This window comes from Pongo pygmaeus, chromosome 6, assembly GCF_028885625.2.
Source record: "Pongo pygmaeus isolate AG05252 chromosome 6, NHGRI_mPonPyg2-v2.0_pri, whole genome shotgun sequence".
NCBI lineage: Eukaryota > Metazoa > Chordata > Mammalia > Primates > Hominidae > Pongo > Pongo pygmaeus.
The window spans coordinates 120,244,223-120,255,378 of NC_072379.2; the positions used below are offsets into that span (position 1 = coordinate 120,244,223).

At 35.9% G+C, this 11,156-nt stretch overlaps 1 protein-coding gene across 2 annotated transcripts in view; it reads right to left on the minus strand.

Moving 5' to 3' along the window:
• The window catches only part of FAM3C (FAM3 metabolism regulating signaling molecule C), a 47,140-nt gene that overhangs the window by 21,061 nt on the left and 14,923 nt on the right, over window positions 1-11,156 (minus strand). For both annotated transcript variants that reach the window (XM_054495491.2, XM_063667801.1), the window contains exons 3-5: window positions 8,254-8,358; window positions 1,485-1,514; window positions 648-771 (exon numbers count right to left, since the gene is read on the minus strand). In XM_054495491.2, the coding sequence (XP_054351466.1) occupies window positions 648-771; window positions 1,485-1,514; window positions 8,254-8,358 (259 nt within the window). The remainder of the gene's footprint in view (window positions 1-647; window positions 772-1,484; window positions 1,515-8,253; window positions 8,359-11,156) is intronic.

An 11,156-nucleotide genomic window follows, 5' to 3' on the forward strand; every position in this document is an offset into this window, starting at 1 on the left:
CTCAACATAGGAAACCATTCAGCTTAGAGGCAAGCAGTTTGTGCTGCAATGGAACTGAGGTTATCACTGGATCATTTCACACTTCAACAAGTAGCACTCAAATATTTTAAATGAAAGACGCTGGTTTTCATCTAAAATAAAGAGAACACATTCATTGTCCAGGGCAATGTTGCAAATAGGATTTCTGCCATGATGCAAATGCTCTCTCTGTTGTTCCATTTGGTGACCATGAACCACATGTGGCCACTGAACACCTGAACTGCAGTGACGGATACCAAGGAACTGAACTTTTTAGTTAATTTAAGTGAATTAACTTTCTTCCTAATATTTAAGGATCAAAATTAAATAGCCACATGTGTTCTGTTGCTAATAAATGGGATGGCACAGATCTACACAATTCACTCAGAGGAAATCTCTTATCTCTATAAAGCCGAATAAGTGTTACGTTCTTAGTCACTCTCTAATATAAAATTTAAGAACTGTAAGGCCCCTTGAATTCATGAGAAAAAAAACTACATAACAAAAATGGAAATCACTTTCCATTAATAAAGTACACCGAACACATTTTCAAAATATCCATTAAACTCAGGTTCAATTGGCTGCAATTTAATAGCACACCTTATCGTCTCAAGTCAACAAAGACTTACACATTATCTTCCAGGCAGATCTTGGGTCCCACCACGTTGGCCGCTCCACTTGCCATTTTAAAAGCAAAATGCTTCTCAGGGCAAGCTTTTGAGATCCCACACTTATATCTGGGAGGCTTTGTAGCTTTGGGGGAGAAAACATGATGTCTTTTTTTAGAAAACAAGTGAATAGATTTTACCTCACTTTATTTCAAATCTCAAACCACAAAGGGCATTACGCAAAACATCAAGATACACGTATCTTAAAATACAAGCTAATTTTTTCCCCTGAGGGTTTCAAAGAACCTCAAAAAAATTACCAAAAAAAAATAGCAACAAAAAAACCCACAACAGACACCAGAACTTCCTAGGAAACAAACTAATAATGGACGCAAATGGGTCAAGTAATATGATCTGCATTAGGGCAAATATATTTTATCTAACTATGAGTTTATTTTTAAATTTCAGGATGTGGGAGGTTCTGAATGTTACTTTGCACTTCTAGTCCATATATGCACAAAAAATCATGACCTCCAGGATCATTAAAAAAGGCCTAATGTTCCATTGACTACCTGCCCATGTACAGTATTGTTGTAACTAGGAATTCTCCTCTTAACTCCTTCTCACACCAATTTCTGTACTTATAATAATGGAGCTAAAAAACACAAAATATCCCTCATGAATAATTACCAAAAATATTTGGGCTGTCCAATCAAATAGCATCCTCATAACTTTAGAAAGCAATTTCTAAAGCAGTTTTTCCTCATACTGAACTACTGACACTTTAAATATAAGCTCTCATATGCCTAAGATAAGGCAGAATAAATCATACATAAAATATTGAGATGAAATACTTACAACGTGCAGCTGTGTCCAATGCTGATCTTGCTGAAAAAAAATTACTTTTGTTAGAAGGAATGAGTCTATTGGCAAGTATCCACTTTTAAAATATATTTAGGTCCACAAAAATAAGTGTTCAACTAATGATTCAGTATACAATAAAACACGAATATCACTTAAGAAAAAGTGAGAAAGTAACTTCACACTGTACATTCATTATAAACTATTAAATAATTATGGAGGATAGTATTTTACTACTGATAAAACATTTTATTTTTCCCTTACCATTTTGTTTTGAATTTTAGTTACTATAGATTTAAATTTCAATCAGGAAGTTACTCTACAAACTTACCTTTCAATGTTTATAAATATAAATTTGGTGAATATGATGGCGTTTAAAAGTTGTTGCTGCTGTATGGTGTTGTACAGCTATGCAAAGAAAGCCCCAGAGAATACACACGAATCTATCTTAGTGGTGAGGTTAGGAGATTGCGAGGGCCAGGGAGGGTGATAAGGAAGGTCATTACTAAAAGATTTATAATTTATCAGTTCAAGGAATCCATGAGGTCAAATCTTAATTTGTATGTAGTAGTTCTCAACCTGACCATCTATCATAATTATAGTTAGGGCTTTTTAAAAGCACTAACATCTGATCTCAGCCCAGGAGATTATAACTCAGATCATCAGAGTATTGTGGACAGCCATTTCCTGATTTGACTAATAAGTATGCAGTGTGATAAATGTTAACCAGCTGTCTTGCTATAAATAGTCATACAGTTTTTAGTTCTGTACTATTTTAGATAATTGTGAACTTCCTGTAGGTCCAATACTCAAACTGGTAAGCTGAAAGTTGAAAGATTGTATTGAAATGTTTAAAAAGAGGAAAATGACCAAGTAAATAAAAGCTCATTAACTCAATAGAACACTCAGTAGAATATTATGCACCATTAAAGCCATAAAGGTAATACAATAACATTGAAAAAGCTCAATGCCCAGAACAAAGCAGAAAACAAACCTTATCTACACTTTACTGGGATACAATTTTGGGAAAATCAGTTTTTTAATCATCAGGATTTTAAGTAAATAACATCACCTCCATTTAATTTGTGTAACAGTAAGGGGAGTAGATACTTTAAGGTGAAGAAACTCCTGTGAAAGGCTTTCCCTTCCAGAAGAAAGCTCATTTTTACCCAATACACATCAAAATCAAAAGCCCTGTACTAAGTCTGCAATTCTGAAAACATTAGCACCTGGTGGCCAAACAGGTACATTAATTTTCATAAACAGCTGTCCAAGTATAGAATACAGGTACAACATACAAACACCAAAATCCCTCCTCTCCTACAACTATTTTCCCCTCAAACTACACTGATAGCTTCAAAGCTTAATTTCTTTCTGCATATACATTTCATTTCAAGGAACAATAATAAACATTTGTTATTGCATTTCATCAATGAATGTCCTTCAGTAAGTCGGGCTAATGAATCAGAACTATTTTGCACTTTAGTTGTTAATAATGTCTCAAGTAATTTATGTATATACTATATATCAATGGTTTAAATCTGAAAAGGTAAAAATAAATAAATTCAATAGAACAGTAAGTATTTATGGCCAGGTGCAGTGGCTCATGCCTGTAATCCCAGCACTTTGAGAGGCTGAGGCGGGTGGATCACGAGGTCATGAGATCGAGACCATCCTGGCTAACACGGTGAAACCCCATCTCTACTACAAATACAAAAAAAAAAATTAGCCGGGCATGGTGGTGGGCACCTGTAGTCCCAGCTACCCAGGAGGCTGAGGCAGGAGAATGGCATGAACCCGGGAGGCGGAGCTTGCAGTGAGCCGAGATTGCGCCACTGCACTCCAGCCTGGGCGATAGAGCAAGACTCTATCTCAAAAAAAAAAAAGAACATTAAGTATTTATTGCAGCAATATAGACAAAAATAATTTGGACTGTGTTCAGTTCATTTACTAGCTAAGTATTCAAACTGAAAACAAACACTACATTACACCACAATGCTGAATAAGATTGGTGAATTGTATCCATGTTGATGTCCTGATTGTGATAGTGTATTATAGTTTTGCAAGATATTACCAATGGGAGAAACTGAGTAAACAGTATGTACCATCTCTCCATATATTCAAATGGATTTGTTAAAAATAATACAATTATCTCAAAATAAAGTTTTATAAAAAATTGTTTTTAAAAATTCATAATCGACATTGGTAATTTCAACTACTAATTGTAGGCAAAATTTTCATTCTTCCTTTCCAGAAATGTGTTTTATTTTTCTAAAATAATACCATATAATAAATATAAATCTACATAATTTATAGAAACTGTCAAGTAAGTTTAAAAAATGGAAAACTAATCACCAAAAGAACTATTTAATCTTATGGGTCTTTAAGATAGTGATTATAGCAAGAAGCCTCCTACTGGATTAAACATGTTAACCTTTCATATACTAAGATGCTAAACAAATGACAAAGATAACCATATATCCATCTTCGTTAAGATAGTCTGAAATGAGAATTAAAATAAAACCACACAATTAAATTTTGGCCAATTCAACTGGTAGATTGGCAACCAGTAAGGTTACAAAGTACTACACTTCAGTTTTGACATCAAAATAACCATCTGCCCTAATAATGTCTAAATCAAATAGCTAAAATGCACACAAAAACACTTTGCAGGTTCTTAACATCAGGAAAAATCAAGAAATAAAAAGTAGGAGAATAAAGTAGCTCAACGTTTGTTCATAGCTGACTACCAGTGATATTCCAACTAATACAGCTTTATGTGAATCCCACTTTGGAAATATTCTTCCTTTCCATGTAGAAATCCTAATTCTCTGTTACCTACATTTGTTTTCATTCAATCAGCATTTACTAATTGCAGCACCCAGTGCTAGATGCTGGGTGAAGCACCAAAATATCACCTTTAAGACTCACTCTTGGGTGAAGGGAGAAAGACACAGGAAAAAGAGGAAAAAAAGAAAAAAAATTTTATAATGCAAGGCAGATTAAAATCAGTGCCAAATTGAAATATAAGTACTATGCAATCAGAACAAATGTTCAGAAAAAGGAGCAATACATTCTTAAAGAGGGAGGTTCAAACACAATTTCTTCCAAAGAAGGGGAATTTATGCAAAGTTCTAAAAAATGAGAAAGATGTGCAGGGTGAGGAACCAGGACCAGCAAAGGTCAGGGTTGAAAGGACAGGAGGGGATTTGAAGCTGCAGACTGTGTGCAGACTGGCACAAGAGTGTGACCCATGCAGGAAGGAGGGGTGAAGAACAGCTGAGAAAGGCAGGCTGGGGGATTTGGGTGCCACCCTAAGTAAGGAGTTTGGACTTTATCCTCTAGTAACTGGAAATACTAAAGATTGTTGAGTTTTAAGAAAATGGCTCTGAAAGTGGTGAGATAGGCAGATATCAGAGATGAGAAGAGAAAGGAACATCACTATGATGTTTATAAAAACAGTACAGATTAGAGATGAAGATCCAAACTAGGGCAAAGATGGGGGACAAAGGATGAGGACAGACATGACTGGTATCACTGGAGAGGAACCATCAGCTGCATGTGCAGTGATTACACCACACTGTAGCTTCACCCAGCCTTCTCTTCAATCTTCTTTCTAAAAACAGTGGGTCTTTTCCCATGTAACTTCTATTTCTTCCAATGGTCCCACTGCCTCCCTTCTCCCAAACATCCTCCTTCGCATTCATTTGTCCTTCACTGAACTTTCACCCAAGGCCTATAGACAAGTGAAAGCCTATTACTTTTAAAAAGAAAAATATGTGCAACTTGCTTTTGAGTCAAGTTACCATCTCATAAGCTGCTTCTCCTACCATCAACGTGTCTTAGAAGAATTAGCTATGCACATTGCTTCTAGAGCAACATGGAATAAGTCCTCTATGCCTTCAATATGGTTTCCACCCCATCATTCAACTGAAACCAGCTGTGTTCTCAAAGGCCACCAGGCTGGCCACCAGGTAGTAACAGAAGTACACAGACCAGAACAAGTAAAGTAAAATCTCACTATACTTTGCAGTAACTACCTTAATGCTGGAACCTGGATACTTCATTTTAGGATGTGTGCTGAAAAACAAACAAGTTTAGGAGGAAAATAACCAGTTTATCAAGAGAAATAGCTGAAAGGGAGGATTCCGTTACTGGAAAAGATGAAAACTTGTAAAGGAAGGTCTGACAGACAATGACTACAATTTAACTGAGGGATCACTGATGAAGAAGGGGGCTCTAGCAGGCAGAAACAAGATCAGTGAACTGAAATTACTTGGGAGTACAAAAGGCAGAATTCAGTGCAATACAGGTTTAAGTATACCTTATCCAAAATGCTTAGGACCAGAAGTATTTTGGATGTGGGATTTTTTCAGAATTTAAAATATTTGCATTACACTTACCAGCTGAGCATCTCTAATCCGAAAATCTGAAATCTAAAATGCTCCAAAGAGCATTTTCTTTTGAGCATCATGTCGATGTTCAAAAAGTTTCCGATTTTGGAGCATTTCAGATTTTGAATTTTCTGATTAGGGATGTTCAACCTGTACAACAAAGTACTTTTATGTAGTCACTGTAAGAAAAGTCACCTGAAAAGGTTTATGCCAAAACTGAAGTCTACATATCAGAATTGTCCAAAGCCTTGATACCCAGTATGCAGTCCATAGACAGGGATCGCAACATCACCTTGGAGCTGTCAGAAATGCAGAATCTCAGGCCCCACTCCAGACACTAACTCAAAAGTCTACATTTACTAAGATTCTCTGGAGATTCTTTTGGCATTAAAGTTTGAGAAACACTGGAATAATAGTCTTGAGATTAAATGTGAAAGGGAGTGATATGGTTTGGCTGTGTCCCCACCAAATCTCATCTTGAAATGTAGTCCCATAATCCCTATGTGTCATGGGAGGGACCTAGTGGAAAGTAATTGAATCCTGGGGGCAATTACCTCCATGCTGTTCTCATGATAGTGAGTTCTCACAAGATCTGATGGTTTTATATGGGACTTTCCCCTCGCTTCACTCTGCACTTCTCCTTTCTGCCACCAAGAATAACATGTTTGCTACTTCTCTGCCATGACTGTAAGTTTCCTGAGGCCTCCCCAGCCCTGCAGAACTGTCAGACAATTAAACCTCTTTCTTTTATAAATTACCCAGTCTGGCGAATTTCTTCACAGCAGCATGAGGACCTAATACGGAAACTGAATTAAGCTTTGGGGATTTTTCTTTTCAAACATGAATTTATGGAAAGCAAAACTCAGTAGTCCAGAGATCTCAGTTCTTTCATTTGACTTTTGCCTACTAGATCAAAATATGGTTTCTAGGGTTTATAGTATCACTTTTTATGCTTAATTATTTAATATTATAAACAACAATTTAGTCATAGCTTACTCAATGTAAGTACAAGGATCTATGAAGAATCTCATCATTTCTCTAGCTTCAATAATAAAAGTGCACAAAAATAGTTTCCCGAAGAGATTCAGAATTATAGTCAGGTGCTGCCTAATGACATTTCAGTCAGCAACAGACCATATATAGAGTGGTAGTGCCATCAGATTATAGTACTATGTTTTTACTGTACCTTTTCCAAGTTTAGATACATAAATACTTACCATTTTGTTCAACTGCCTACAGAATTCAGTACAGTAACATGCTGTACAGGTTTGTGGCCTAGGAGGAACAGGCTATACAATGTAGCCGAGGTGTGTGGTAGGCTATACCATCTAGATTTGTGTAAGTACACTCTATGATGTTCTCACAATGACAAAAATCACCTAATGATGCATTTTTCAGAATGTGTCCCCATCATTAGGTGACACATGACTGTGATCTTATATAGCGCCTTGATTAAATAATTGTTTTCCACTTTAATATGTCAAAATTAAATTCTATTATTCAGTCTTATAGTGGTATATTTATAGAAAAGAAATGCATACTTCGCAATTATTTGAGATTCAATAAGATATGCATATACAATCATCTACAATAGCACTAGGTATAACTGGTTCATATGAAAACATTTCAAATGTTATTTTATGAACGTAAGGATTCTGTTAAAAAACTGGGTTAAGGTAACTCATAATGGTACATTTAGAGTACGGCAACATTAAATGAGTGGGTTAGAAAAAAAAAAATGCCACAGAGGGAAAATAAGAATAAGAAAGCACCATGGATTTCTTTCTTTTTTTTTAAGAGATGAGGTTTTACTGTCACTCAGGCTGGAATGCAGTGTGGCATGATCACAGCTCACTGCAGCCTGGACTCCTGGGCTCCAGTGATCCTCCCACCTCGGCCTCCCGAGTAGCTGGAATTACAGGTGCAAGCCACCACAGCCAGCTGCAAGATGGATATCTATGGCTGGTATCTAAAATGCATTACTGTGACTCCTAATCATATGGTTAACTGAGGGCTAGATTTGGCTTCAAGTTTTCTAGCAGCCAACTTAAACAGGAAAACAATTTAAGCCTGGAGGTATTTTATGTTTTAGAATGTGCACTTAGAATGCCATGATTAATGCCCCTAAAAATGTATAAAATAGACTCATTACATATGTTCAAAATGTTGAATAGAAAGAAGATTCATGTTTTATACTAAATTAATTCCAAGATATCTAATTATATACTGTAAAATATTCTAACAAATCACATTTATGGATATATAATAATTACATTTCGTTTTCTAGCACTGAGTGACTCAGTGCTGATAACTGATAAAACTTTAGGCCACATCAAAAATAAGATTTAAGAAAGGAAAAAAATAAAACTTACCAAATAGATTTCCTAAACTTGCATCCATTTTTATTTCAAATACTTGAGAAATAACATAAAATGTCAGTAAAAACACTGCCACAGCTACCACCAACTTTGCAGCACCTGAAAGGGAGAAGTATTTCAGCATAACTTTGTAAGCCCACAGAACTTTTATTTTGCATTTCTATGAAAAATGTTTATAAATTTTTTAAGATTAATAAATTTCTACTTTGTATCTATTAGATCTTAATTTTACATGAGATACATAAAAATTATACAAACAATTCATCAAGATAAAGAATTTTCCTGATCAAAGAATTCTCAGATTATCTAGCTATCCAGACAAAGGACTGCTTGAACCATCTGCCTAGTTTTATATGCAAAAAAATTACCTATTAGTTGCTGACAACAAAAAAGTGTCATGACTAATGGAACACCACCACCAAGTTTGTTGAATGGCAGATTCCTTATCCGTCACAAATATAAGGAGCAATACTATATAGGATTTTTCAAAAACAGTGGACCTTCTGGGGATGCTAAGGCCACAATGTCCACTAAGCGAGGAATTCTCGAGTGACATGTTACAGATTTATTGTCCTATCACTAACCAACACATATCCTGGAGCTACATAAGCCCTCCTGGTGTGGCGATCAACAAAGCCTTCCTCTTCATACTTAATACCTTAGTACCTTAAGACAGGCCTTCTCCATTCCTGCAGGATATAATTTGGTACCTATCACATATGCTTCATAACACAGTTACATGGAAAGCTCCAAGTGGGCAGACTCTTCAATGAACTGACGATGCTCGGAGAGCTACTGCTTTTCACAGCCTACTCATTTCTGTGTAGAAACACTCTACTGAGAACTATGTGGGGAGCGGGGCAGGGAGTATGTAGAAAATCTCTGCATCTTCCTCTCAAATTAGCTGTGAACCTAAAACTGCTCTAAAAATAATAAAGTCTTAAAAAATCCAAAAGAAACACTATTAATGTAGAAATGAAAAAGCAATGAGGAAGTCTAACTATAATACTAATCAATCCCTGCCTCCCTTTTCCATTTCCTACCTTGTCCCCTCCAAAATCTGCTTCCTATTTTCAAGAGCAACTTACAAGTTGCCTACATTTTTAGTGCATAACAGAGCAAAATTCTGTTAGGCTTTGAACTCTTCTCCCCAGGATCTAGCAGAGTGCACTGCATCCAGTAATACTATCAACAACTGTTTGCTAAGTAGATAAATGGTAACAGGTGGCATAGTCCTTCTTGATCATTTAAGACTAAGACCAAGAGCTCAAAAATTACATGTCACATGATAGTCTTACCATCTTATTTTCTAGCAATCATAGGCACATGCAACCAGAGATAACTTTCCCTGTCCCATAAAACAGTCATATGAAAACTTCATTGTTCAAAACTGAAAAATTAAAATATCAAGACGATAACACGAACATTCTAAATTCTATACCAAGCTAAATGTAAGCCTACATTAAAAAAAGCTATATACGGCAGCATGGATGAAGCTGTAGGCCATTACATTAAGCAAACTAACACAGGAACAGAAAACCAAATAGTGCATGTTCTCATTCATAAGCAAAAGCTAAACACTGAGAAGGGAACATATAAACATAAAGAAGGGAAAAACAGACTCTGGGGCCTACTTGAGGGTGGAGGGTGGGAAGAGGATGAGGACCAAAAAACTACCTATCAGGTACTATGCTTACTACCTGGATGATGACATAATCTGTACACCAAGCCCCTGTGACACTCAATTTATTTTACCTAGATAACAAACCTGTACATGTACCCTTGAGCCTAAAAGTTTTTAAAAAGCTATATACAAACATTTTATATATATATATAAAATAGACACTCACATATACCGTTTACTTAGTGTCTTCTGTAGAACTAAATGCTTTATAAGTATAATCTCATTTGCATAGCTTTGCAAGGCATTATTTTCCTTTTACAAATAAGGAAAACAGGGCTAAAATTTTACATCATTTGCCTAAGGTCACATAACTAGTCAGCGGCAACACTGAGTTTTAAACCAAGACCTGTTCACTTACACTGAACCATCAGAGGAACTAGGAGGAAAGAAAAGCTCTAACGCAGACAAAAGTTAGAGGTGGAGAAACTAGCAGAGTCTCCATGGGGTTAGAGTTCTGGAACTTCTGTTACAGAGATCGCCCCCAAAGCTGGCCTGAGTCCAGAACCAGCATCCCATTCTGGACTTGATGGGGCCTAACATACCAACCACAATTCCCATTCTTAGCTTTCCATAAGATTCCCTCTTCCTCCTAGTCACAGACTGCACTAATCTCAGTGTGTTCCAGTTTTTCACAAGCCAAAAAGTACAAACTTCAGACATTCATGCCTCACTGTAAGAAGAATGGCTATGAGGATATTTCAAAGCAATCAGATTTTTAAAAAAAAATTAGAAGAGATTAATTAGTTAAAAGCAATAAATTAATAGCTAATTGTCCTTATTCATTCATTCAAGGCAGTTCCCTCAAGACCTATACTAGGAACAGTCGCAAACACAAAATAAGCATCAGTGAATAATTACTCATCAATTAACCCGGGAATTGTCAGAACCAGAGAAATGGACTAAATGACAAAGTTAATTTCAAATAACATGAATTTTAAATTATGTGAGAAAGAGAAACTTACTTTATTTCAAATTGCCATGCTTAAATAATGTACTTTAAAAATCATCTGGAGACATGACATCATAAATAGTTAAGTCCTGCTGTACTCAAAGAACATACACACACACACACACACACACACGCAACATAAAAAGACATTGCAACACATTTATTTAAAACACAAACAAGCTCTTCGTTTCTGAGAATATTTTTCTTGAACAAATTGTACCATTACTTTTTTAAAAAATGCTTTATAATTTCACAAGAGATTCA